Source organism: Terrapene carolina, unplaced genomic scaffold, assembly GCF_002925995.2.
Source record: "Terrapene carolina triunguis isolate 2854851 unplaced genomic scaffold, T_m_triunguis-2.0 Scaffold88, whole genome shotgun sequence".
Lineage (NCBI taxonomy): Eukaryota > Metazoa > Chordata > Testudines > Emydidae > Terrapene > Terrapene triunguis.
Window position 1 is genome coordinate 28,589,627 of NW_020664439.1, and position 27,940 is coordinate 28,617,566.

The 27,940-nt window shown below is 39.4% G+C and overlaps 1 protein-coding gene across 3 annotated transcripts; it reads left to right on the plus strand.

The window, feature by feature from the left end:
- The first annotated feature begins 327 nt into the window (after positions 1–327).
- On the plus strand, positions 328–27,287 carry MLF1 (myeloid leukemia factor 1). Of its 3 annotated transcripts, none has more exons than XM_024192664.3 (8): positions 328–451; positions 13,740–13,902; positions 17,869–17,913; positions 21,865–21,951; positions 23,000–23,128; positions 24,292–24,451; positions 24,823–24,955; positions 26,258–27,287. In XM_024192664.3, exons 1-8 carry the CDS (start codon positions 399–401, stop codon positions 26,367–26,369), a joined length of 882 nt encoding a protein of 293 aa, XP_024048432.1. In that variant the 5' UTR covers positions 328–398; the 3' UTR covers positions 26,370–27,287. The 3 variants fall into 3 exon arrangements, with proteins under 3 accessions (XP_024048432.1, XP_024048434.1, XP_024048435.1); XM_024192667.3 differs by lacking the exon at positions 328–451 and adding an exon at positions 699–767; XM_024192666.3 differs by lacking the exon at positions 17,869–17,913.
- The last annotated feature ends 653 nt before the right edge of the window (positions 27,288–27,940 follow it).

Consider the following 27,940-nt stretch of genomic DNA (forward strand, 5'->3'; position numbering starts at 1 on the left):
CTGCCCTAGGGGCTCCCCTCCCGCTGTCATGGTGCCCTGCCCTAGGGCTCCCCTCCCGCTGTCATGGTGCTGTCCGCCTGCGTAACCTACTGTCCTTGAGGCTCGGGCAGAGCCAGAAGCTTCTAGACCTGGCCAGCAGCCCAAGCCAGGCCTTGTGTTGAAAGCGGTTGCCAGGGTAGCAGCCCCGCCACGACACCCTCCCACTCCGTTCTCCCACCCTATTGGGAGGCAGCCAAGGCCAGTGGCAGCCAATGGGAAGTGAGCGGCGCATCACGTGAGCTTGGTGGGCGGAGGGAGAGGCGAGCCGTGGGGAGCCGGCGTGCTCCCCTCCCGCGCTGGGGCTGTAGCTGCTGTGCCACAGCCAGTCGGGAGGGAGGCCGAGGAGTGGAATCGCAGCCATGTTCGGGGCCGGGGGGCTGAGGGAGTTCTTCGAAGAAGACCCCTTCTTCCGGTGAGTGGTCGGCGGGGCGAGGCGCCTGGCGGCGGCGGGGGCAGCGGCCCCTGCGCGTGCCTGAACGGCTCCCAGGCTGCGGGGCGCTCGGAGTCGGCTGGACTGTCCGGGGGGAAGGGACTGGCTGCTCCACCCGCCCGAGCCTTGGGGGGCTGCACCGGCCGGCCTGATGCGTGCGGCTATCTGCCTCGCCTGGCTCATCCTCGCTCGCACCCAGAGCGGCTTGGAGCCGGCTCCTCGGTCTCCTTCCCGGGGGGGTGAGAGCCAAGCGCTGGCTGCGGCCCCGCGGTGTTTGCGCTCAGCCCTTGCCGGGCAGGTAGGTAAGGTGGCTGTGAGTGTGATGCGCGCTGAGGAGCCATGAAGAGGAGGGGTCCGAATCAGAACCGGGATCTTCGACCCCCTGAAATACTAACCAGGAAAACACTGGAAAGCAGAAGATGGTGAAGGCGAATGGCTGTGAGCGTCCTGCTCTGCGCCTTTCAGCTGGGACTGGAGGAAACCTGGTAGAGCCACTTAGGGAAGACTTTGGGTCAGGGACTTAGGCTGCAGCTCTGTGCACAGAGCCTCCATTGCTAGCAGTGGTGGGAGTGGGTTGGCATTTTTATCGTTGTGTTTTTGAGATCTGCCGGTGGCGGGTGGTCAGGCCAGTACATGCAAACCATATGAAGCATTGGAGTTCCTAGTTGCATAACTGTTCTCCAGATAGCGAAGTGTGGCATCTTTGTGGCTGTGTTTAATGCCTTTACGTGTGTTAGATACAGATAGATTTCTTGTTTTACAGTATGTTCCAGCAAACACTGGGTTAATACATCTCTTATTTTAATCTCAAGGAGATGACAGGTAAGGAAAGCATGAATTGCTTTCCAGAACTATCATACTGGTACTCTTTTTCTCGTCTCCCTGCTTCTCCCACTTTCCCCACTCGAGGCTAATCCATATTTTTATGATTTCTTAACTGCAGAAAATGTGGGTTGCCTGATGCTTCAGTTGATCCAGTGGGACTGTAAAGATAACAGGCTACAAAAAGTGATTTATGATTATACAACTTAAATATTATGCAGAGCCCTAATAGACTTTGCAGAGCACAGGTATTATGAAAAATCTACTAGGTTTTTTTCTTATGTACTCTACCTAAAGAAACTTTTTAATTAAGGATCACAGTCTGAGAAGATTGTGCATCAATAAGAACATAAGAATGGCCATACTGGGTCAGACCAGTGGTCCATCTAGCCCAGTATCCTGTCTTCTGAGAGTGGCTGGTGCCAGATGCTTCAGAGGGAGTGAACAGAACTGGGCAGTTTCATCAGGTGAGCCCTCCCCGGTTCTAGCAGTCAGAGGTTAGGGACACTCAAAGCTTTGGGTTCCATCCCTGATCATCTTGGCTAATACCCATCGATGGATGTATCCTCCATGAACTTATCTGATTCTTTTTTGAACCCATTTGTACTTTTAGCCTCCACAGCATCCTCTGGTAACGAGTTCCACAAGTTGACTGTGTATTGTGTGAAGAAGTTCTTCCTTTTGTTTGTTTTAAACCTGCTCCTTGTTAATTTCATTGGGTGACTCTTGGTTTGTGTATTATGTGGAGGGATAAATAACACTTCCTTATTCACTTTCTCCCCACCGTTCATGATTTTATAGACCTCTATCATAGCTCCCTGTAGTTGTCTCTTTTCCAAGCTGACTAGTCCCAGTCTTTTTAATTTCTTCCAAGGGGGAACTGTTTCATACCCCCAATCATTTTTTGTTGCCCTTCTCTGTATTTTCTCCAGTTCTAATATATCTTTTTTGAAATGGGGTGACCCAGAACTGCACACAGTATTCAAGGTGTGGGCATACCATGCATTTTATATAGTGGCATTATGATATTTTCTGTCTTACTCCCTTTCCTAATGGTTCCAAATATCTGTTAGCTTTTTTGGCTGCTTCTGCACATTGAGCAGAGGTTTCCAGAGAGCTATCCACAATGACTCTTACATTTTGTCTGTATAGTTGGGAGTATGTCTTCCAATGTGCATTACTTTGCATTTATCAAGATTGAATTTCATCTGCCTTTTTCTTGCCCGGTCAGCAAGTTTTGTGAGATCCCTTTGTAACTCTTTGCAGTCTGCTTTGGACTCAACTAAAGCAAAAAAAACTTTTGAAGTATGAGATATGCCAAAACAATCCAAATCACATCACTCTATGTAATTTCTCTCATTCCCGTCTTCCCCCACTCCTTTTATGTCTCTAATCTAGATTATAAACTCTAACCTCTATAGAATAGATACAATGTCTTCTTACAGGTCTAAAGCACACACCCATCAATGGTGCTGTAGAATAATATCTGAAAGAAGAATTTGGCCCTACATCATTACTAATTAGGAACAGAATATTCATTATTGCATTTATTGACACTTGTAAGGATTAAATTATCAATAAATATCTTTAGTAAAGCTGGTCAGGGTAATTTTTTTTTTTGTCTGAAACTGACTGTTCTTGAGAAAGAGTTGACCTATTTCTCAGTTTGTTGGAAAAAAAAATTTCAAGAATTCTTCAATGTCCATGTCCCGTTTTGATATTTCTGAGATAAAAAATTCTGGGTTTTTTGTTCCAAACAATTTTTTATTTTAAAATTTAAGCTAATTATAGTAAAATAAAGGATCAAAAATCAAAACATTTTGAAAATGTTAAAACATTTCAATTGTCCTGACTAAATTATTTATTTCAATTCCTCTCCCCTCCCCCACCCGATTGTCGGTTCACAAATATTTTTGAGATTGGCTTTTTATCTGGGTTCAGGGCAGGAAATTTTTTCAAAATCTCTTTTAAAAAAAAAAAATGTCCCAGGATGGGACTACCATTTTCCACCCAGCTCTAATAATGTCTTTATAACATGATTCCATACTGGGGATTGCTGAGTGGGAGAAAAGAAAATACATGAACTTTATAAATCAGAACAACCACTAGCCTTTATATACGGCCCCGCAGCTCCCCCTTAAAAAGGCCTCCCATACAGAAAAATCCAAACATTGCTGCTTCCTTTGAGGCTTCCAGTCGCAAGTTCATGCTGCCCCAGTACTTGTCAAGGTTACTCCTTGCCCTTGTATATATATTTTTTTTCTGTAAGATTTTTTTTTTCCAGTTACACATGACACTACAGGCTGTATTTTGAACGTCCATCATATCAGCTGTCTCAGTTCTCTGCTTCAATGCTTGCCTACCACATGGAAGAACCTTTACTTCAAAAGTAAGCAGCCAAGGCAGGAACCTTTAACATCTCTGGATTTCCCCATCATTAGAGCCCTACTAAATTCATGGTCCATTTTGGTCAATTTCAGGGTCATAAGATTTTTAAAATCCTAAATTTCATGGTTTCAGATATTTAAATCTGAACTTTAACTGTGTTGTAATCGTGGGGGTCCCAACCCAAAAGAAAGTCATGCATGGTGGGGTCGCAAGGCTATTTCGGGGGGGGATGTCACGATATTGTCATCCTTACTTCTGCACTGCTGCTGGCTGCGGCACTGCCTTCACTCTCTGGCTGCCTAACTCTGAAGGCAGCAGCGCAAAGGTAAGGGTGACGTGATATGGTATTGTCACCCTTCTGCGCTGCTGCTGGCAGCGGTGCAGAAGTAAGGTTAATAATACTACACCGTGCCACCCTCACTTCTATGCTGCTGGCTTCAGAGCTGGCTTCAGAGCTGGGCTGCCAGCCAGCAGCTTCTCTCGGCCGCCGCGCTCTGAAGGCAGCGCCACCGCCAGCAGCACACAAATATGAGTGGCAATATAATACAACAGCCAGATTTCACAGGGGAGATCAGCTTTCATGGTCTATGACATGTTTTTTATGGCCTTGAATTTGGTAGGGTCTTACCCATCATGCTAGAAAGGGAGTTTATTTTAGACATTTGGCAAGCCATGCTCCTGCTAAAAAATGAAGATGCTTATGCGAATTGGTAGTTATACTACAGTTTGAATATGCAAGTATACTATAACCGAAAAGCCACTGCTGCTCACGTATCTTGTACATAAAACAGGAGTTGGTTGGCTGAAGGGCTGACATACAAGGTGGAAACTAGTCAAAACAAGCATTATTTATAAGAAGTAATCTCTAACCTCGGATAACACGGTTTAGCATTCTATTTATGTTTCTCCTGAGCTGCAGAGACAGGGTTGCACAATTTTAACATGAGGAGATAGCCAGTGTTACCTTTGGCAAATGTATCTGCAGCAGGAGTTCAGAGAAACTACAGTGGATTAGAGCAAAGAAGAAACTGAGCAACCACCATCCATTTTTCCAAAACAGACAAGAAGCTATAACCAGTGGAGCTAATTCTCTTCGGTACGTATCACTGTGAAATTGCTTCACGGGTGATCTGTGCAAGATGAGTTGACATAACAGTGCTAACAATACCTTGAGGGAAGTGTTTATTGCACAGAAGACGTTGTTAGGGGAAGGACTATTCAAGGATTAACATGGTTTACAACAATTTTGACTGAGTACATAGTTCATTAGACAAAACTGGCTGTGGATAAAACCAAAACAAACATTAAACCCTGTACTGCACTAATAAATGCTGTTCAACATATTAATAAATGATCTGGAAAAAGAGATGAACAATGAGATGGCAAAGTTTGCAGACCATACTAAATTATCAAGTTAGTTAATTCTGAAGTAGACTGGGGAGAGTTATATAGGGATCTCACAAAACTGGGTGACTGGGCAAAAAAATGGCAGACGAAATTCAATCTTGATAAATGCAAAGTAACGCATGGTGGAAAATATAATCTCAACTATACAGACAAAATAATGGGATTTAAATTAGCTATTGCCACACAAGACGGATCTTGGAGTCATTTTGGATAGTTCTCTGAGAACATCTGCTCACAGTGCAGCAGCAGTGTTTAAAAAAAAAAAAAAAAAAGCTAACAAAGTTAGCAACCATTAGGAAAAGGATAGATAATAAGACAGAAAATATCATAATGCCACTATATAAATCCATGGTTTGCCATGCCTTGAATACTATGTGCAGTTCTGGTCACTCCATCTGAAAAAAATAAACATAGAATTGGGAAAAGTACAGAGAAGGGCAACAAAAATGATTAGGGGTATGGAACAGCTTCCATATGAAGAGATTAAAAAGACTGAGACTGTTCATCTTAAAAAGAGATAAGTGGGGTATGCTAGCATAGAATATGCTACCATAAAATCATGAGTGGTTTGGAGAAAGTGAATAAAAATGTTATTTACCCTTTCACATAACACATGAAACGGGTCACCCAATGAAATTAATAGGCAGCAGGTTTAAAACAAACATAAGGAAGTTCTTCACACAATGCACAGTCAGCACAGAAACTCAATGCCAGGGGATATTGTGAAGGCCAAAAGTATAGCTGGTTTCAAAAAAGAATTAGATTAGCCATTGATGGACCTGTCCTCCATGAACTTTTACCCAAGATGGTCAAGGATGCAACCCAATACTCTGGGTGTCCTAAACTCTTGTCTGCTAGAATCTGGGACTGGATGACAGAAGATGGATCACTTGATAAATTGCCCTGTTCTGTTCAGTCTCTCTGAAGCATTTGTCATTGTCCACTGACAGGATACTGGGCTAGATAGACCATTGATCTAGCCCACTATGGCCATTCTTATGTTGCATATGCACACCTGAGAGCATGCCTTATCTCAAGAAGAATATTCTTACCTGTAGGGTTAACATTCTGTAGTCCTCAGGCTATCCTACATTTATACTTGATTGGTACCATTGACCTCTAGAAACTCGTACAATATTGTGGCAACTAGATGTGCAAGATTTTACAGGAACCACAAAATTTCCCCTAACGAGGATTCCCATATGAAAACCACAATTGCTGGTAATTGTCCCATTTAGAAACTGTTTTCATTTATATATGAAAGGAAAGATGAAAAATGTAAAGTCTAGTTTATTGTAGGTCACATGTTTAAAGGATAGTGGAAACACCACCCTACTTTCAACTGTCATAATTCCTCCTTTTTTCTGGCTCCAGTGCTGCTCTAGCAGATGGGGGGATTGTTTGCGAGGGGAAAAAAAATGTGTGTGTGTGTGTGTGTGTGTGTGTGTAAGAGAGAGTGTGTGAGAGTGAGAGATTGACTGCTGGAACAGTTCTTGCAGAGCTGCTTTACATACAGCTACGGGGATCAGCTTACTTCTTCAACCAATGACTAGATTAACTGCCAAATTAGTATAATAAAGGCTTCCACTGCCTCACAAGGAGAGATTTTTGATAAACTGGAAATAGTGTCTGGGTTAAGAGTAATATTATAAATGTCTCCGTCTCTAGACAGCTGTTCCTGGGAAGCACTAGTTGATCTTGGCCAAAATGCTTCCAGGACCTAGATGAATTTCCTTCTGAATAGCTCAGGCAAGTGCAGAAGCTAGATCTCTTCCGTTGTTTTTAACTTGCCAATGTGTTATATCACTCCAGATGTTATCTTCAGTGTGACTTTCTGCTGTTTCTGACTTCTCATTCCAAATCAGAACTAACGTAATTTTATTTTTAAATAGTGAATTAATTAAATTACTTAATTCCAAATAACGAGGAGTCATTGTGGCACTTTAGAGACTAACAAATTTATTTGGGCATAAGCTTTCGAAAGTTTATGCCCAAATAAATTTGTTAGTCTCTAAGGTGCCACAAGGACTCCTTGTTGTTTTTGCTAATACAGACTAACACGGCTACCACTCTGAAACTTAATTACAAATATGATCTTCCAGGGTGGATTTGATTTAAATCACTAGTCAGGAAGACTTGATTTAATCATGGATTTCTACATAAAAGTGCATTCTTGTTGGTTGTTATAACCTTAATACATATTCTTCACAAGTCAGAGACAGATGTAGGTTTCATTTTTAGAAGCAATTTGCCTGTGACATCTGCTCTGTTATGTGGACTGTGTCCTGGTCTTAATGACTGAACCATGTTAATGAAGTGTGGGTTCTCAATCATACAGAAAGGAGAGTTTGTTGCATAAACAAACCAGGCAATTTTTTCATCAATTACCTCTTTTTGTAATCTGCTGTTTCTTATCACAAACTTATCTAGGGTTGTTTCTGGATGATGGAGATTTTTTTTTCTTTTTGCTACAGGTGATATACTGTGGCTATGTGACATACATGATGTGACTGAAACACTATGGCAGATAACTCTAAAACTATAGAAAATAATGGCGATCTTGAAGGTGGATAGTCCTCAGAATCCTGTATGTTGAGGATGGATTCTCCTAAACAAAATAAGTCAATGCAGTTATTTAATTACCATACTGCTCATTTAGTATTACTCATTGCATTCACTAACACTCAGTACTACTTTAAAGGTGAAATTGTAAAAGGAAGATCTGCCTATTTCAGCTATTTATTTTTTATCACAATTGCATTTAAAATGATAGTACCATAGAGTAGCAACTATATTTTTTTTGCTCAAACATGAGAATTCAAGAATAGTCCAGAAGGAAGACAGGCAGTCCTTAAGAAAGAAGTATGAAATAAAAAAGTTTACCAACCTGAAGATCCTGCATGTTCAGACATGTTCCTTTCATATTCTTCAACGCAGCTTTCTCCTGAGAAGGAACAATTCTCATGATGATGTTTCATTCGGCCAACCAGGACTTGCATTTCTTTGTTGCACTGTTTGCATTTTGCACGCATGCCTGTCTTACCCACAGGTAGAGGAACTTCATTATAATATTCCCAAACTGGGAATATTTTACAGCCTGCTGCCGTTTTCCCTTCTAGTGAGAGAATGGTATGGTAGATCTCAAATCAAGGAAGGCTACACTCAGAAAGACCTCAAGACTTCTAGAATATGCTGCTCAAACAGTTTCACTTTTGTTTCTACTGCCTGTCCTTCCCTTCTCACATTTATCTCCAGACTTCTTCTCCTTGTCCAGATCTATTCTGCCCCCGACAGTCTTCTATTCACTGAACTTTTTGAAATTTTGCACTTTTAGAGAGAGGTAAGGGATTGACTCTGTGTACGCAAATTTGCAGAGGGACAATAGGGTTGAGGGCTGTTATTTCTCACCACTATATATTATTTATTTGAAAACATTTTTGCTGTTAACAAGCATGTTATCTCTGGAGACACAAATCCACAGTTTGAGAACTGCAAATCGAAGCATCTCTGATGGTATCTTCTAGACTGAATACTGAGTCCCATTGGGTAGAAAGAAAGATTAACCTAAATAATCTATACAGAAGCCCCTGGAACCTCATAAAATTGGGTCCCAAATCCATGAACTATTGGAACTCATTTACAAAACTGTTCTTAAACTTTACATGAATGTTATCTAATACTATAATTAGAATTTATAATCCCTGTTCCATGATGAGATATCTTTGAGCTATAATGTATCTTAATTAAAACTATCTTTACATGGGGTTTTTCTTCAAAAAGCATTTTATCAAATAAATCCGATTTTTTTTTTTTAATTTAAAGAAAAATATTTTTTATCCACCCTGTGATCTTCTAAAGTAATAAAACTCTGGTTATTTGGTTGAACACACATCTTAGAATAGAAATGTATGATTAAAATAAAGAGTAGCAATAATATTTTTGTTACCATTTTCTGAGAACATTGTTATTTTCAACTGGGAACAAGGAGCACTTGAATTTAGGAACTTCAGCCTTTGTCCTGCAAATGCTTACACTTGCAGGTAACATATTTCAGTGGAGTTACTCACAAGAGTAAAATTACTTGCTTGCATAAGTGTTTGCAGTATCTGGCTTTTCATTTTTAAAATGATTTATATTTTGTCTTGCTGTGGTGATTATGAATTATATCTGATTTATAGTTTAAAAGACTGGAGTCTCCTCTGTCCACAGAACATACACAATTCAGGCAGTAACAAGGGCTTTCTTTCCTACCAACTACACCAGCTCCTGAGTAGGAGGACCTGCTTGTAGAAGTGACAATAGTTCAGTCCTCAGACCCACTGAATCCTTAGCTTCTCTACTGCAAGTGTCACAAGGGTTTTGTGATTGAACTTTTGTCTGAGATTTTGTACTGGTCTCAGTTCACCTCCCTTCATGTAAACCCCTTCACCATCAGATTGAAGAAACTTTGGGTTACTATTGACCTGGATGGAGTATGAACTGTGCCTCAGATGAGAGAGGTTCTATATCCTATTACTAATCCTCTCAAAGTCTTAATTTGACCTTTACTGGAAATTTACCTACCAATTAGATCATAATGCAAATGTAATTACTGCATAATAGTGGAACAACAAATTTGCTTTGCTATCAGAGTTGCCATTGCTTCCATTATAAATTTACTTATAGTGGCTTATAACATTTTTTTAACATGTGAAGAACAGAAGCTTGGTGTGCAAGATCCTTATCTAGTAGTGAAGCTTTAAAAAGAAAAAAAAATGTTTGAGAAAGTCAGTCAGTTTTGTAGCATAGGGGAACAAAAGATGCAGGAACTCATACGTCAACTTTCCTCGCCATTACATCTTCCTCTTTCTCCCCCCCGAAACCTGCAAACTCAAACTTGAGCAACAGATGAGTTATAAATATTTTAAAAAGAATTAGCATCTTCTCTCTCCATGATGGGTTGTTACATTTAAATAGGCTTCTCCATCTCTTAATGTCGATAATGCCTGACCAGACTGTACCACTGCAAATCTTATATGTCCTGCTAGGACCAACAATGGGCTGGAGTCAAATTTAAAAAACAAAACAAAACCCAAAGCTAGTATGAATGAGATTGGCTAACTCCTTATCCCTGTAATTATGATCTGAGCTGTGATCTTCAGAGATGTAACAGTAGTCAACTGAACATGTGTCCCCCAAAACAAAGAGTTATTAGCTTTCCATTCTTAAAACTACAATACCCACCTGCTGAAGTAAAATAACAGATTGACAGAGCCAGAAGAATACCCAGAAGTCACCTACTCCAGGACAGGCCCAACAAAGAAAGTAACAGAACACCACTAGCCGTCACTTTCAGCCCCCAACTAAAACCTCTCCAGCGCATCACCAAAGATCTACAACCTATCCTTAAAGATGATCCCTCACTCTCACAGATCTTGGGAGACAGACCAGTCCTCGCTTACAGACAGCCCCCCAACCTGAAGCAAATACTCACCAGCAACCACACAACGAAAACACTAATCCAGGAACCTGTCCTTGCAACAAAGCCTGATGCCAACTCTGTCCACATATCTATTCAAGTGATACCATCATAGGACCTAATCACATCAGCCACGCCATCAGGGGCTTGTTCACCTGCACATCTACCAATGTGATATGTGACAGCAGAGCCCCTCTGACATGTACATTGGCCAAACCGGACAGTCTCTACGCAAAAGAATAAATGGACACAAATCTGACATCCGGAATCATAACATTCAAAAACCAGTAGGAGAACACTTCAACCTCTCTGGTCACTCAGTAACAGACTTAAAGGTGGCAATGTTGCAACAGAAAAGCTTCAAAAACAGACTCCAATGAGAAACTGCTGAACTAGAATTAATTTGCAAACTAGATACCATTAACCTGGGCTTGAATAGAGACTGGGAGTGGATGGGTCATTACACAAATTGAATCTATTTCCCCATGTTAAGTATCCTCACACCTTCTTGTCAACTGTCTGGAATGGGCCATCTTGATTATCACTACAAAAGTTTTTTTTCTCTTGCTGATAATAGCTCATCTTAATTAATTAGCCTCTTAGAGTTGGTATGGCAACTTTCATCTTTTCATGTTCTCTGTATGTATATATATCTTCTTACTATATGTTCCATTCTATGCATCTGATGAAGTGGGATGTAGCCCACGAAAGCTTATGCTCAAATACATTTGTTAGTCTTTAAGGTGCCACGAGTACTCCTGTTCTTTTTGCAGATACAGACTAACAAGGCTGCTACTCTGAAACCTGTCTTGTTGGTTATTAGCAAACCTGGAAATTTTGTATACTCTATATGTAGGATTGCACCAGCAGCTCTCCTTTAGCCACATCCCAAAACAAGATCCTGTGCATAAGTTACTGGACTGGGAGTTGGGAGATCTGTTTTATTTGTGGGTCGGTCACTGACTCATTGTGTGGCCTTTGACAAAACACTTAATCTCTCTGTGTCTGCTTCCTAGACAATACCTACATTTTACAATCTCACCTTTGTAAAGCATTTTGAGATCCTTAGATGAAAAGTGCTTTGTGCTATGTATGAAATATTTCAGATTCTTAGAATGCATTACTGTTATATGCACATGCTCTTGCAGAAATATTGGAGGAATGATGTTAAGAATAAAAAATCGTTCAACATTTCCCACAAGGTGGCCAAAAAGTAAGACCTCAATTTTTTTCATGTTTCTTTGACTTGCTTCATCCTTTGTGTGGGAAGGAGAAGATGGAAAAAGCCTTCAGATAGTTTTGCTATGTGTTAAATTATTTAAGAAATGGTATATGCATTTTGTATTTTGGTATCTAAACATATTTAAAGTCTGTGGAGTAGGAGGAGGCTTTATGGAAGTGTATGTGTGCAATTATAAATTGTGGTGGCACTCCTATGCTTTATGGTTTTGAGAACAGTGGTTGTACAGGTGAAAACTTGCTTGTGCTTGTATTTCTCACACTGTGAGTAAGGCATTTATCCTGTGAATAACTGCCAAGACACTTGATGCCTTATAGTTGCTTATCATGTTTGGACTGAAGTTAAAACTAGGAATCGTGTGTAGGATGGGTTAGGGACTGCTCTTGACAATAGAAAAACTACTTCTAGACATGGAATTGCTTGTCTACACTGACATGGATGTAAAGTACATGCATAGCTTAAAGAGACACTGTCTGATTAAAAATCATGTTTTTAATAAACAAATGTCTTCACCCAATATTACAAATATAACTCTAGATTTTTAATACAAGTGTTATGTAGCCAGTTTTAAAAACGAACAAACAAAAAACTCCCATACACCATGGGGCCTAGTGAGATATATAGGTATGGGGGAAGGAGAAAAGTCAAGGGTGGCAACATGGCTATAAGCCTGAGATGTAGTATTTAATGGAGAGTGGTAAGGAAAGAAATTAACCTTTATTGAGTATGAGGAGATGATTGGATGTTGGAGACGACATGCCTGTGAGGCTAGGAGGGTGATTTGGGACTCATTCACATAGAGACAGTTAGCACCATGGGAGGGGTTAAGGTTTCCTAGAGCCAAGAAGAAGGACTGAGGACAGAAGCCTGATGGATACACATGAAAAGGATGAGGGGAAGGATTAAGAAGTATCCCTTGAATTAAGCTAAAAGGAGAGATGCTGCTACCTTGTTCAGGTTAGCTTCAGTGTAGTAGAGAAGGTAGTAACTGGAGTGGAGGGGATCTGGAGGAGGTTAAAAGAAAGAGTTCACTGTTCTTCAGGAATGTGGAGACACAGATTGGGAGTTTATGGGGAAAAACAAGATCAGATTTAGAGGGGTAAGTGGGGGGTAGGAGAGAGGAGAGAAAACGCTTTCCAAGATGGAGAGGGGGATAAAAGGGTATATTTGGAGGGAAAGAGAGAAGAGTAGAGGTGGGCAGAGAGCTTAAAATAAGGGAGAATGAGCCAGGAATGGATTTAGTGAATGGTATGGGCCTCAAAGAAGGTGTGTGGGGGGGAAACAAATGTGGGAGAGATGGAAACAACCAAATGGAGAGGCGAAGAACCAAGCCTAATATGAAGATAGGAGTATTCAAGTTTTAGAGATCTGGCTTTTGGTTAGTGTATGGACCAACTGGGAGACAAAAGTGGAGCAGAGTGATGCTCTTAATACTGAGAGGGAATTCCAGATGTAGCAGGTGAAAGGAATGGGAAGTGTGGGCAACAAATATAGAATTGATGGTATTAAAGCCTGGCAGGCAGGAAAGATGTGAGATTGGGTTGAAGAGAAGATGGATTTGAAGCACATGAGACCTCACTAAAGGTGATGAGGAAGAGAATGAAATATGGAGAGTTGAGAGCCAGAGGGGTTGATGATGGGAGGATGAGGCAAAAGAGTTATGGGGAATAGAAGAGAAATATATGGGAAATGAACAGCAAGATGGCGGGAATAAGTGGAAATCTCTGCCTCCCTAGGGTTTATTACAATGGAGCTGTCCACTGAAAACAGTTCTTGCTATCAAGGTGATGAGGTGTCTGGAGATCCATGTGTCTAGCGGCTTTAAGTGGAGTTCTGGTTATTGCTCAGCAGGCCTGGCCTACTTCCTAATAATTGTACATAGTTTGGAATTGGACACGTTAACTTTCTAAAAGAATATTCACGAGTGTTCTTTGTTTCTTCCTCCCGCTCCCTAGGGAGCCTTTTGCTGCGCAGCATCAATACATGCGTCAAATGATGAGAAGCTTTTCTGATCCTTTTGGACGAGATCCATTTCTCAGTATTACAGAGGGTGGCGAAAGAGCTCGAGATCAAAGAGGACACCATGATTCTCAGGTTGCTTTGAGAGGAAATCAGAGAGTAAGTTCTTTCATAATCTCAAAGGGTTTTTTCCCTTTATCAGTAATTAATTGTTTCAGGTATCTGGCATAACACTTGAATTTGAGACTCTAACCTAGTCTAATGGATGGGACACTGGTCTGGGAACAGGCGGTCAAAGTTATGTCCCTGGCCTTACGACTGCCCTATGTGACGTTGGTCTAGTTACTTAATCTCTCTACCTACCCTAAAATGGGGATAATGATACTTGCCTACCTGTTGTAAAGTGCTTTGTGATCTCTGAATGAAAAGCACTATATAAGAGTTTTACTTAACTCATTTGTAGCTGTTTTATGTTAGAACTGGTGATGAAAAAAACACTTGTGCATGGCTAATATTTAAATAGCTGGGGATAAAATTTTCCAATGGAAGAGTTTTCCCTAAACTTCCCTTATTTTTATATATGAATTTCCTTTATTTAATAATGTTAAAGGAAAGATTTTTAAAAGTGGGTATCTAAGTTATGCCTTTAATTTATAAACTCATCTCTTGGGCCTACATAATTATACACACAAATGTAGTCAAGAATTTATGCATTTAATTACTGGGAGCAGTATGAGGGTGCATAAATGTTGTTCCAGTTGAAATTTTTCCCCTAAACGTGTATGGCAGATTAAATGAACAAAGTTGGATGATTCATAGCTAGCCACTATCAATGTCTTTTAGCTGTCTGAAGCTACTGGCCTGCAAAGCCTCCACAAGCCATCTGCTCTTTGAAGTGGAAAGGCTGCAGTCTGTGGAAGAAAACCTATAATGCTGTGGGCCCTAGGTTTTTGGTTTTCCATTTAATTTACTTACCATGTTGTGTTCATATGATGTTGGCCTCAGAATAGTGGAGGGTCTTGCTTTCCCCATAATTCATTCAGTTATGTCTGTGCCTAAGTATTGTAATTGCTCGTCGTTAACCTTGAATTTCCACTTTTGTGGGTGTAAGACGCACTTGAAACCTAGACATCTAAAATCGTTGGGAAAATGTTAAGCGTTATACAATTTCTTTACTTTGAATTGACGCTTCATATTCTGCATTCAGCCTGATCCTTAAATGTCTTGCCTCCTGTTATATGGCTGTAACAATTAAGGAGGATCAAGTAAATGATATGAAATCTAATAATCCTGGAGGCTTTCTGCAAAAGAGAAGAAAATTCGCAACAGTCTGTCTTATATAAAGTACACTTTCAACTGACTGGTCGTGCAGTGACAATTATGGCAATGTTTCAGTTGCTAAATCTAATCTGATTTTTTGGTTTAGAAAGGATATATGTTTTTAAATAACATGACAAATATATTTTATGTTCAAAGCATTTTGACTTTGTTTTAAATTAGATATGAACCGCTGCCATTTAGTTCAAGGATAACACATCTACAGGGGGTTGTGGAACTTTGCCAAAATCAGTCACTGTAATTCAAACTTACATATTTGGAGCTTAATAAACATAGCTGGAGCACAAACTGTCACCTGCAGGTCAAAAGAGTAACTGCCAGATTCTTTCCCCTATGCTTATAAGCTGAAAGTTAGTTTAAACTATAGATAGAGTTGGACCCACTTGGGGTCTGATTCGGCTTCCATTAAAGTCCATGGGAGGAGTAGGCTCTCAGGCTTCAGTTCAGCAAATGCTTAAATATGGGCTTGACCTTATTTTAAAAAAACAACAAACAAACAAAAAATCACAGCGGGATTTCACTGTCTAATCTCAACAATTGTGGGGCACAAAGGAACATGAGTTGTGGTTGGTACGAGCTTAGTGTTTGGGGACACTGAAGTATTTTGAAAGAGCACCAAGAAAAATACATCTGCCTGGTCTTCGTGCCTAAAGTCACCCCAATATCCTTTTTAAAAAAATCCTTGTGGCTGCCCTAAAACAGTGGCCAAGTTGCACAGAAAACTTAGAGCTGGATACTGTGTTCAGTGTGTTTGTTTGCTCCAATCATAAGTGTTAGAGAGGCAAGAATGAAGAATTCAGATGAAATAGAAATGTATTTGATAGAGGAACATTTCAAAGCATAAATATTTAGAAACTACTGTGGATTTTTGGGTGTAGATATTTTTGCTCAAGGGATGGTTCAGTCAAACTTGGTGTTATACCTTGGCTGTTGTATAGGGACATATCAGTGTCTTTATTACAGATTTAAATTATACACTTTGAGAAGAATTAATTTATTTAAAAGCTTCAAAACTTTTTTGTCTGAGTCCATGCTGGGAAATTATCCAGTCATTAATGAAAGTATAATTCCTACTGTGTTTAAGTAAATTATAGTGCCTAAGCTTCATTTTAAAAAGGAACAAAATGTATGTTGCAACAATCTGGGAGCAATCACATTTTTGTTTTAAGATTTTAACTGTTCTTCCAGATTTGTGTGAACACAGTTTTCTAAACAGATCACAAAGCTTGTTTTAACTTTTGTTTTTGGAGGGGAGGGACGCGGGGGGGTGGGGAGTGGAAGAATACAATGCATTAACACGTGCAGTAATATTCTGATTTCTTAAGTTGTCTTCAGTGTGTCTGATTCGAGCTGTATCTTGTCACGTTTATGAATTTTTAGTTTCTTTTAATAAACAGTTGGATTTTGGTTACCACAGCTATTAAGTAGAACTGGTTGAGAAAAGTTCCAAAAATTCAAAATTGCTATAGAAAAAAACCCAAAGTGCTGATTTCCTTTTTCAATTTTTGTAACCTGCTCTACTACTGAGCAAGCCACCTTCATGAATGGCCAGTCATAGTACAATAAGAGCTTTTTTATGGATTTAAACTATTAGGCAAATATTAAATGGTTTTACATTTTTATCGTAAAATAAAGGATATTTAATTTCTAATTGACCATGATCAAAAACTAAATTATTGTTTAGATATGAAAGGAAGTCGTGACAGTTACGTGTGCATTTTTTCCCAATACTAGCCATCAGCCTTAGCTGCAATGTATATTGCTCCATACAGTGTATAATATTCTGCAATCAGATGTTGTATTCCATTTTGAACTTGCATTATTAGAAAGTGTTATACTTTTATGAGCCACACACCTTTTGTGTGTGTGTGTGTTGTTTTAACATCTCATCCTTATTTCCTGGAAATTTAAATTTGTTTTCCAGCATTTCAACTGCTCTCTCATACAGGGATATTCAAGACCATCTAGTCAGTTTTACAGGCACTGTATCTGACAGTGTTCATAGCTGCATCTATTTATGCATCTGTACAAGAATATATTTATGCACTGTGGATTTATTAGTCTTCAGACTGTTCTGTATGTGACGATAGATATACTTAGAACTTCTTTGCAATGACCTTTGAAACTGCTGACATGATAGAGTTGATTTGGTTTATCCTGAGGGATCTGAATATTTTAGAGAATATGTATATATTTCATTTTTAAGTCTACATTAATCTCTTGCATTACATAAAATGAGAGCTTATGAGTAGATCAGCTGTATCACTTACTTTAATTTTTCTGCCCTAAAATTTATGCCAGCCTTTTGTAATTTAGTTATGTAAATTTGTTTGTCGAGTAGAAACAGACTTGTTGGTTTTAATTATCCTCTCTGTGACTGCCTCTGCTACATAAGCAGAATTGAGAGTGTGAGAGGAAGCAGGGGACATTTGAAGTACACCTTATGTTTTAATTACCTCTAGTATAAAGGTTGCTATGATACACAGATTTCTTATGATTTAAGTACTTTTATTACATTTGTGTAAATATGATTTATTCAGCATGGGTGCAGTCATCTTTTTTCATTTTGAAATAATTGTACTCCTGTATCTACAGAAAACTGCTTCATGTTATGTTGTTTTAACATATTATAAATCACTGAGGTCCCCTTAAATTACTTTTTTTTTTTTTTTAATTTTACCAAAAACATATTATTTCAGTTGCTATATGTGAAAGTGGACCGGATTTCCCTTAACCATGATGCATAATCAGTACAATAACTAAAAGGAACTGGTACTTTTCTTCCAGGCAGTGAGCTGCTCCCTCATGCCCTTTGGCAGTTTTGGTAGCATGGTTAGTATCCTGAGAGAAATAGCCCTTGTAACTTTTGCTAACATGTATGTATTGTCTTTCTAACTAAAACAAGAATAAATCATAGCTACATGGTGCTTTCTAACTACTGTAGTTGCTTGTTAGAAATGCTGAGTGATATAACTAAGGAATGTTTGTTTTTATCTAGTGAAAATGCTGAGGTTGAGTAAATACTCCACTGATATCAAGTTTGATACTGCTGCTGAAATTTTTTTTTTTCCAAAATAGTTTGATTTGTCCTTTTGAAAATTGATATACTTTTGTTTCATCTACAAAACTTTTGGGGAAAAGATAATTTCTTTGATTAGTAATCATTTCTATAGTTTGTTACTAGCAGGGCAATATCAGCTCTAGGACCAGAACTTGAATTATGCCAACACTTTTAGTTTGTTGGGGAATGTCCTCAATAGCTTGGAGGGGGAGGGGGGAATAGCTGGAAAAAATCCTTTTTAACATTTTTTACACAGATAAAACTCAGCCCTGTATCACTGTCATTCTTTGGCCCTTGTAGCCAACTCAGAAGCAACATAAAACAACTCTAACAAATGGAGACGTTTTCCACAATGATAGTGCCTCTGACATAATGTCTCAAGGTTTATTGCAGGATGGGTGGAGAGTGCAGTGCCAAAGAAAATGGGAATACTGAGAGCTTTGATAGGAACATGCACACTAGCTTGTGTGGTTGGAAGCCATCATTCTGATACAAGACATTCAAACGATATGCAAGCTCCTTGCTGCTCTGCAATTAAATAGTTAATTAGGAAATGTTGTTTCCATAGCTATACCATGATATCAATGATACTGGTTCTCCAAAACAAAAGTAGACCGAAGTAGTGTCATTAGCTTCTCCATTGACGGTGAAAGAAAATAACACTGTCAAGAACCTTCTAAGCAATAATATCTCCTGTATATGTGAGTATGGGAGTGAACGTGGTAGTCATGGCCATGATTAGACTTTCTGAATGGAAGAAGAGAGTAGAGAATTTGTGGGACCCAAAAACATTGATAACGTTTCCTTTGACAAGAGAACTCTATCTCTCACTCTAAAATGTGCAGTAGTCTGATCTGCCTGTTCCACTCTTAATGAAACAGTCATGATTTTCAAATCAAATTCAAAAATGGAATTTTGGTGTCAATGTATTTACCATATACATAAGTGTTTAAATTGGCTTCGGGAATGGACATCCTTAAATTAAACTTACTCAGCCAGCATAATTGTGTGTTTTGAAGTATATTTTTGGGAGCAGTATAGTAACAACCTATAATCTCTTCCCTGTCTGGACAGAGACCGATGCTTTACTTAACTTAACCTGAACAAGCCTATGTCACTGGATTTTCTTCAGACCCTTGACAATAATTACACTATTTCAAAGGCTCACTTTTCTCCTTCAGGCTGTCCCTTTTGATATGGACATGTTTTCTCATAAGGAGGTTTTGTGCCGCACTGGGATTAGCTGCTCACTTTATAGTTTTGCATTTTAGTCATTTGTCAGTGATGTGCAAAGATCTCCTTCCCATCCCTACTCCAGGATGACCATGAAAATCATTTTTTCCATAGTGCTTTCTTGAAACAATATGTTGTGAATTATGCAATTAACTTTTAAACTGTGAAGAAATGCTTACTTATGCAGGATGTATGAAACAACTAAAGCCTCCAGTAGTTCATTAGGTTAACCCAATGTGGTGCATGCTAGTCAGAAAGGAGTCACTCATATACCTGCTGCTTCTCTTAGGTCTGCTGTCTGCTTTATCCAAAGGAGATATAATGCTTTTGACGTGTAAATGTAAGTCTTGTGACTGAGAATTATAAAAATTGGAGGCTACTCAAAGTTCTGTCAAGCAAATGTATTTCTTGATATGTCTGTTTCTGTTTGTTTCTGATCAGAACACCATTCCACGCCTCTTTCTGCCTAATGAAGTTTAGCCATGAGTAACAAATACTGGTATATCATTAAAGAAATGTGGTCTAGATGAAATTACCACAGGGTGGAAGCACAACTGATTGAAAGACCATATCCAAAGAATTATCAATGGTTAGCTGTCCTCCTGGGAGGAAGTATCTAGTGGAGCCCTGTAGGGGTCTTTCCTGGTCCAGTACTAGTTAATACTTTAATTACTTGGATAATGAAGTGGAGAGAGTGGTTATAAAATTTGCAGATGACACCAAGCTGGAAGGGATTGCAAGCACTTTGGAGGACAGGATTAGAATTCAAAATGACATTGACAAATTAGAGAATTGGTCTGAAAACAAGATGAAATTCAAAAAAGACAAGTTCAAAATATTACACTTTAGGAAGGGAAAAATCAAATGCACAACAAAATGGGGAATAACTGAATAGGTGGCAGTTGAAAAGGATCAATGTGGATCATAAATTGAATGCAAGTTAACCATGTGACATAGCTGTGAAAAAGGCTAATATCATTCTGGGGTGTACTAACAGGAGTGACATATGTAAGACATGGGAGATAATTGTCCTGCTCTACTAAGCACTGGTGAGGCCTCAGCTGAAGTTCTGGGAACCACACCCTCAGAAAGATGTGGACAAACTGAGTCCGGAGGAGAGTGACAAAAATGATAAAAAGGGTTTAGAAAACTTGACCTATAGAGAGAGGTTAAAATACTGGGCATGTTTAGTCTTGAAGAGAGGACTGAAGGGGGATCTGATAAGTCAGGGGTAGGCAAACTTTTTGGCCCGAGGGCCACATCGGGGTGCGAAACTGTATGGAGGCCGGGTAGGGAAGGCTGTGCCTCCCCAAACAGCCTGGTCCCTGCCCCCTATCCGACCCCTCCTACTTTCCGCCCCCTGACTATCCCCCTCAGGGTGGGTGCGGGCTCTGAGGTGGGGCTGGGGATGAGGAGTTTGGGGTGTAGGAGGGTGCTCTGGGCTGGGACCAAGGAGTTCAGAGGATGGGAAGGTGCTCCGGGCTGGGGCAGGGGGTTAGGGTGTGGGAGGGGGATCAGGGTTGGGGTGTGGGGACAGGCTCAGGGGTGCAGGCTTGGAGCGGCACTTACCTCAAGCAGCTCCTGGAAGCAGCGGCATGTCTCTTCTCCGGCTCCTACGTGGAGACGCGGTCAGGTTGCTCTGCACACTGCCACAGGCACTGCCCCCGCAGCACCAGAGGGGGCCATTGGAGCACGTAGGAGCAAGAGGGGGCCATGCCGCAGCTTCCGTGAGCTGCGTGGAGCAGCCCCCGACCCTGTTGTGCGGCTGGAGCACCGGAGCGAGGCAAGCCCTAGACCCCCAGTGGGAGCTCGTGGGCCAGATCTGGCCCGCAGGCCGTAGTTTGCCCACCCCAGCTCTATGGAGTTCATAGCACTACCTAATGAGACATTTGTTGAACAATTGCTAACAATGTCTGAAGAATTTCACTGATGACATTTGGAGTCCGCCCTAGATCCTCATTCATGTCCTTTTCTGGCTGACTGCTTTATGTTTATGAATGCGACCAGTGAGATTTGCACATTAGAGATGCTCTAAGGTGTTCTAAGGGATGGAAAGGCATATTGCAGTTCTAGTTTGTTTGGTTCTCTGGATGTCACCAGAATTGACAGGTTAGTCAGTCCAAAGAGAGGGTTAAAGGAACAGAGACCCCAAACAATCGTAAATGCCATCCTAAATGTGTGCTTGTTTTGACATGCCAATAATTTCTAAAAACCTATGATTTTCCCTTTTCTATTTTCACCTCCACAATCCCATGTTTCCCACCTGTGCTTTTTGGCTTTTAATTTTTAAAAAAGGGAGTTGTTTTCAGCTCTTTTGTATTTGTGAATTGCTCGTAGGCTCTACAAAGCTTGTGAGTTTATTTGGTTGCATCTTCGGAAACATGCATGTGATTGTCTTGTCAAAGAACAGCCTTAAGAGTCACAGTTCTATTTTCATTGTTTTGTTTGTTTGTGTTTTTCTGTAGCTAATAATTTCTCTCCTCCAACAGAATTCAGATTTCAAGGATCCTTTCTTTGCAATTGACAGAACTATATCAAACATGAGAAACAGTATGCTAGAACTGCAAAGAAATTTTGTAAGTACATTTCAAAAAATCAGTCTTAAAAGGATTATTTATATTGAACAGAATAATAGTGTTTAAAACAGTTATTCAGGAAGTCCTATAAAAAGCCATATTATGATATCTATGGGGTGCAGAGAGAAAATGTTTTGTTTTTTGTTTTGTTTTTAGTCCAGAAAGTATTGAAATTTTAATTCTTTATATGATCAGTTGTATGCCAGTTATGTCTATGTACTTGAGTAGAATGTGGTCAACTGTGTTTAATTTATTACGGTGCTCTGGTAAAACAGTTTTGTCATTATCAGTACTGAAGACAATAGAACACACGAACATTTTGATACCCTTATTCTCCCAAATACATTAAATGAATATTTTATTATTTAAGTGCAAACTGTGTACTTTGTTCTGTATATGACACACACATTAAGGGTACGTCTACACTACCCGTCGGATTGGCAGGTAGTGATCGATCTATCAGGGATCGATTTATCGCGTCTAGTGTAGACACGATAAATCGATCCCTGATTGCTCTGCCGTCGACTCCGGAACTCCATCACGGCGAGAGGCGGAAGCGGAGTCGATGGGGGAGCAGCAGGCGTCGATCCTGCGCCGCGAGGACGAGAAGTAAGTGATTCTAAGCCGATCTAAGATATGTCGACTTCAGCTACGCTATTCTCATAGCTGAAATTGCGTATCTTAGATAGATTCCCCCTCCCCCTCCCCCCCCGTGTAGACTAGGCCAAAGACAGTTCCTTCCCTTCTGAAGTACCAATCCTGCGATAAACTCCACAAAAGCACATCTCATTGAAGTCAGTAGGGCTGTATATGGGCAGAGGGGTTCCTCTGTGTGGATAGACTGCATGATCAGGGCTTAAAGCAAGATTCACTGGCAAATACAGAGGATACTGCAAACTCAGGCTTTTTCCCTCCTATTTTTTCCTGATATAATTCCTCAAAAGTAATATTGAGATGGAGAAGGTGTCTAATGTGGGATACTGTTCTTTCTTCTTAGGTTATCTGTCCGCTTTAATATTTTTATTAATTTAAAGTGTATCAATTTCAGGATCATCTCTCACTCAATCCAGATGCACACTCATTCAGTTCTTCTTCTGTGATGACATATTCCAAGATAGGTGATGACCCACCAAAGGTTTTTCAAGCTTCAGCTCAGACCCGCACAGCTCCAGGAGGTGTAAGTATTCTTGAGACATGGTTGAAGAGTGTTGTTAAATTGTCAGACTGTATATTAATGCAGACTCAAGTTGTCTCCTTTAAAATGCTTACTGGGGTGAATCATTTCTATAATTTAGAAAGATGTACACTCTATTACACCATTGCTATATCTTAGAGTAGATATTGTTTGAAAATACTCTTTAAGGCATTATATCTTGTGCTAAAGCTATTTGTATACCCATTTTCTCAAAAGCTGAATAGGTCAGTAATACAGCTACCAGTTCTGCATTTGCTGCTTTTTGAACCAGTGTACAATGTCATATTCCTTTTGCCTATTGGGGTATATTTACACCTAAATATTTGCAATTGTAAGATACTAAGTCTCCACATTTATACACGACTTTACCTCAAATCACTTTATGTACCAATAATAGTGCAAAATAGCTACTTTGAATTATCTGAGCCTAAGTACTTGACTTTTAAATGCTTACATAATGCTTCAGATTAAGATGCCCTCTCATTAGCTTCGTTGCAGCTGTTGTGCATCTAATTCTGCTAAGAAATTCAAATTTAAATTTGAACCCTTAAGGCAAGGTTCATGAAAGATTATATGCAAGCAGTATGAGGCTGTTGAAAATATCCCACAGCCAATCATGTCAGAGCTCAAGCCAGCACTTGGTTATCAGAAAGGCTCTAATAATATACCTATGAACACAGTGATAAGCAGTGGCCAAGAGTTTCAGACAAGTCAACATGACAGCCTCGTAATTAGTTGCCCTTTCATGTAGAGAATACCAACACATACTTATCTGTTCTGTTGTCAAGGAGAATGTTTAAGACTCTCTGCAGGGGTTATATTTAGGCTGGGCTCTGACAGATTTTGAAACAATTAATAATAACCTGCATGCATATTCTCTTCTTAAAAACCGTTGGGTGGTAATATTATCTTTCCTGTCTGCCAACAGTGGGATGAGTATTGTTTGCTCAATACTTTGTTTGAGCGATCAGTCTTTCAGCCAGTGCAACAAAAATAGATTCAGTAGGAAGCATCTGTTTTTTTCATAAACTTCATTTTAAAGCAAATTTATTTTGAGTTAAAAATAAAACTCTGAGAACTAATTTGTATAATCCACTTTTTCAGTTGAAGTAGCAATTGCAACATAATTTCCCTTCTTTGAGCAGATCAAAGAGACTAGAAAAGCACTTAAAGATTCTGAAAGTGGGCTGGAAAAAATGGCTATTGGTCATCACATTCATGAACGTGCCCATGTAATTAAAAAATCAAAGAACAACAAAACTGGTGATCGAGAACTGAATCAAGAATTTATCAACTTGGATGAATGTAAGTCTTCCAGCACACACCTCTGATTTTTTTAGGAAGTGCTGATTTGTTGATCTGGCCCCTTCAGTGGGTATCAAGTTGGACACCTAAAAAGTGAGGAACCCCAAATCATCAGTCACTTTTGAAAATACTATTCTGTGGGGGGGCTAGGGAGGTGTTGTGGGTTTTTTTGGTCATACTTGAGGGTAATCTGAGTTGTACCGTTTTATGGTTTTGAATGGACAGTAATATTAAATTATATAAAAATTCCAGTTACAAAACTTTGTGTTTTTAATACAATTGCTTTGACTAGTGATGTAGCAATTGTAGCTAAATACTCTCTCCTATGTTTTCATCAAGTTTAAAACAAAAATGTTTTTAACTGTTTGCAGCTGAGGCCCACATATTTGATGAGGAATGGCAGAAGGAGATTATGAGGTTTGGAACATCTGGAGCTAGATGCAATTTAGAAGCTCCAAAACACAGAAGTAACCATCATATAAGCAAGGAAGATGCATCAAGGAGGTAGAAATGGTTTCTGTAACGGCTCTAATTATGCTGATACACTCATTTTCTTCTAAGCAAAAGGAAAGACTATGCTCTATTTCATTAATAAGAACTTCATGTTAGGAACCTTGAGAAGAAATAATATACTTACTCTCTGCTTCACAGATTATGTAGCTGAAGTGTAATTCAGAGTAGTATTTTGATATAACTAAAATTTGAGGAAATACTAGGTGTGGCTTTCAGAAGTTTTGACCATTTAACCTATTTGGTTATAATTCGACTTGTAAATTTTACAATTTTATTTTTTTTAGACAAGTATGTTTTTATCTCAAACAATGAGAGAGAGAGAGAGAGAGAGAGAGAGAGAAAATAATGGTAAAATTGATCACATGCAAATTGGGTTCACTGCGTTAAGGCTGAATCCTCCACTCTTTACTCAGAGGTGGATTGGTCCATCTCCTTGAGGAAAAGACCAGGAGAAGGTCAGAAAATTGCTGTATTCCTCTCCTGGCAGTATCCCCTGGGGTGAGATGCATAGGTTCAGGAGGAGACAAGGCCATCCAACCCCAGAGACCAGGGAATCTGGGGGGAGGAGCATGCCCCATATCTATGAAGGCAGTAGTTGTCTGTCCAGCATAGATTGTTTTCCCCATGCTGCTCTTTTGGTCTTTTCTTATCAGCATAACTCCAGTAAGAGGTATGCTGCCCTTGTCAGCTGCTTGGTATCAACCATGGAGGATATGCAGCAAGAGTTAATGCTGGCTCAAACTAATTTCTGGAGTGAGTAGGGAATACTGTGGTAAGAAGCACTAGTCCTTGCTTCACCTTCTCCCAAACCGTGCAGAGTGCTTTCCATGTGTCACTTCTGCACAGTCCTAGAGGGGAAACACTGCAGAGACTGCATTAGCCCCTCCTGCAGTATTCCATGGGCAAGTTGTGCTCATTTAAACTGAGAGACAAATCTAACACTTGATTACTGCTCAGTTTTTAATCAGGCACAGCTCCCATTCACTTCAGTGAGTTCTGCCAACATGCCAATTTGCAGCTGTCTCTTCTCAAATACATAGGTATACAATAAACTCAACAAAAAGCCTAGGCTGCTAAAGTTTCTCATCCACTGAAACATGCTAGTAGTTTTACCAGCAGAGGATGTTTCTAAGTTGTAAACCAGTTTAAATACATATCATAAAGGCTTACATAAAAATAACTAGATTATTCATTGTGTGTCTTGTAAATGGAAAAAATACTTGGCCAATGCATCATATTGTTCACCAAGCATTATACAATGGTTTTGATTTGTGTTTTGGTTTTTTGTTTCAGGGAGAAACCCCACCCAAAACCACTGATTGCAGGATCCAGAAGACCTGAAGTTTCTGTGGAGAACCTCAATGTGAAAGGATCGCACGTCCCAATCAAAACCAGCAAAAGATAAATGGCTTGTACAATGGTTTGGATCTTTTTGGGGGTCTTTTTCAGAGAAGATAATGGTGCTAGATCATAGACCAATCCCTGGTTTTTAAGTGTTAGTGTGCCTTGCTCGTCTAGTCATTTGACCATTGAATGTTCTTGAAGACACCAGCTCTTGGGACTACATCTGGGTCTGAGCAGTAAAAGAAAATATTTACCACTGAAAAGCACTTTATTGGGTTATCACTTTTCTGTATACTGTAAGCTATAATATTTTGCCTTCCAAGGCATTTTTCCTACAATTATGCTAATCTCTTAAACTTTTCAGCAGGCTTGGTGGTAAAACTACATCTATTACCCATGCAGTACAACTTACACAGGAACTAAATTCACTTTTTGTAAAATTATTTTTTGTGGCTGAAGCAATACCAGTGTGGTTTTGGTGTAATTAGATTTAAAATTATACTATAAAATTATTAAATAGCTATTGTACAATCGCCAGATTCATGATAATTGCCCTGATTTCAGAATGTTAACGGAGTCTAAAAATAAGTAGTCAAGTAACTTGCTTTTAAGTAAAATTTAAGTTTTTCAACATTCTTATTTATCACCTTTGCATAGTTGATTTTCTGTATGTAGTTTATTAATTTCAATGGCTTTATATTGTATCTCTTAAGTGGTTCTACATCCTTTGTGTGTTTCCATTGAAGGTGACCCATTATTTTTCACCATTGCAGATTCTCTATACTAGGGCTAGAGTTAAGTAGCATGATGGGTTTTCTATTTTCTGTGGCAATATACTGCAGTTCCCTTGTATGGACAATAGATATGACTGTTGGCATTCTTAACCAGATTGGTATGGGAATCAAATTTGGTTCAACAGACAGTAGGAGTATATGAACTAAACGCTGAATAATTACACCATTCCCTCTGTAAATGATAGTTTTAAAAACATATGTGCAGGAAATGCTACTTGTAGTCATTCTTATTCTTCTATCAGCTAAGTTTATGGCTGTCTTGTATCATTTTGTGTCCTGATTTTTAATTTAAAGGAATCCAGGATCTGGTAAACCTAAAAATTGTTGCCCTCCCTTGAAAATTTTACTATTTCAAAGTTCTTCCCTTGTTTGTACTTTTTTGTTTTCTTTTTTAAAAGTTTCCTTGGCTTAAAATTATTAGGCGAAAACAAACTGAATGACTTATTGGGAAAAGTAAACCTCTTAATGTATGTTATCTGTGTCAGAGTTCATGCATCATTTTGTTACTTGGAAGGTATTGTAGATGATATATAAATTATAAGCATGAACAATGAATCTATTATTATTTTTAAGTTACAGCATTTGACTTCTCATGGCCAAGATGTACACTTTTTTAATCATATCAACCTCAGAGGTGTTTTTAAAACATGTTTACTCTTAAACCATATTGATTTTTTTTCCCCCCTGCAGATCCCTAAATTGTTTAATATTATTATTCTTGCACTTAAACAGGGCATGTTATGTGTATTTTTGGAATGGAAGACTGTTTTCTCTCTGCTTGCTTAATGCAATGGGTTTTCTTCAAGTATTATAGTAAAAGCCAGTGCCTATGGTTTAA

Excerpts from the sequence above, each read along its gene's own strand:
- MLF1 (XM_024192664.3), top strand. The coding sequence starts at position 399 with ATGTTCGGGGCCGGGGGGCTGAGGGAGTTCTTCGAAGAAGACCCCTTC. Across the intron at positions 452-13,739 it reads GAAGAAGACCCCTTCTTCCG|GGAGCCTTTTGCTGCGCAGC; the intron begins GTGAGTGGTCGG and ends CCCGCTCCCTAG. Across the intron at positions 24,452-24,822 it reads ATTTATCAACTTGGATGAAT|CTGAGGCCCACATATTTGAT; the intron begins GTAAGTCTTCCA and ends AACTGTTTGCAG.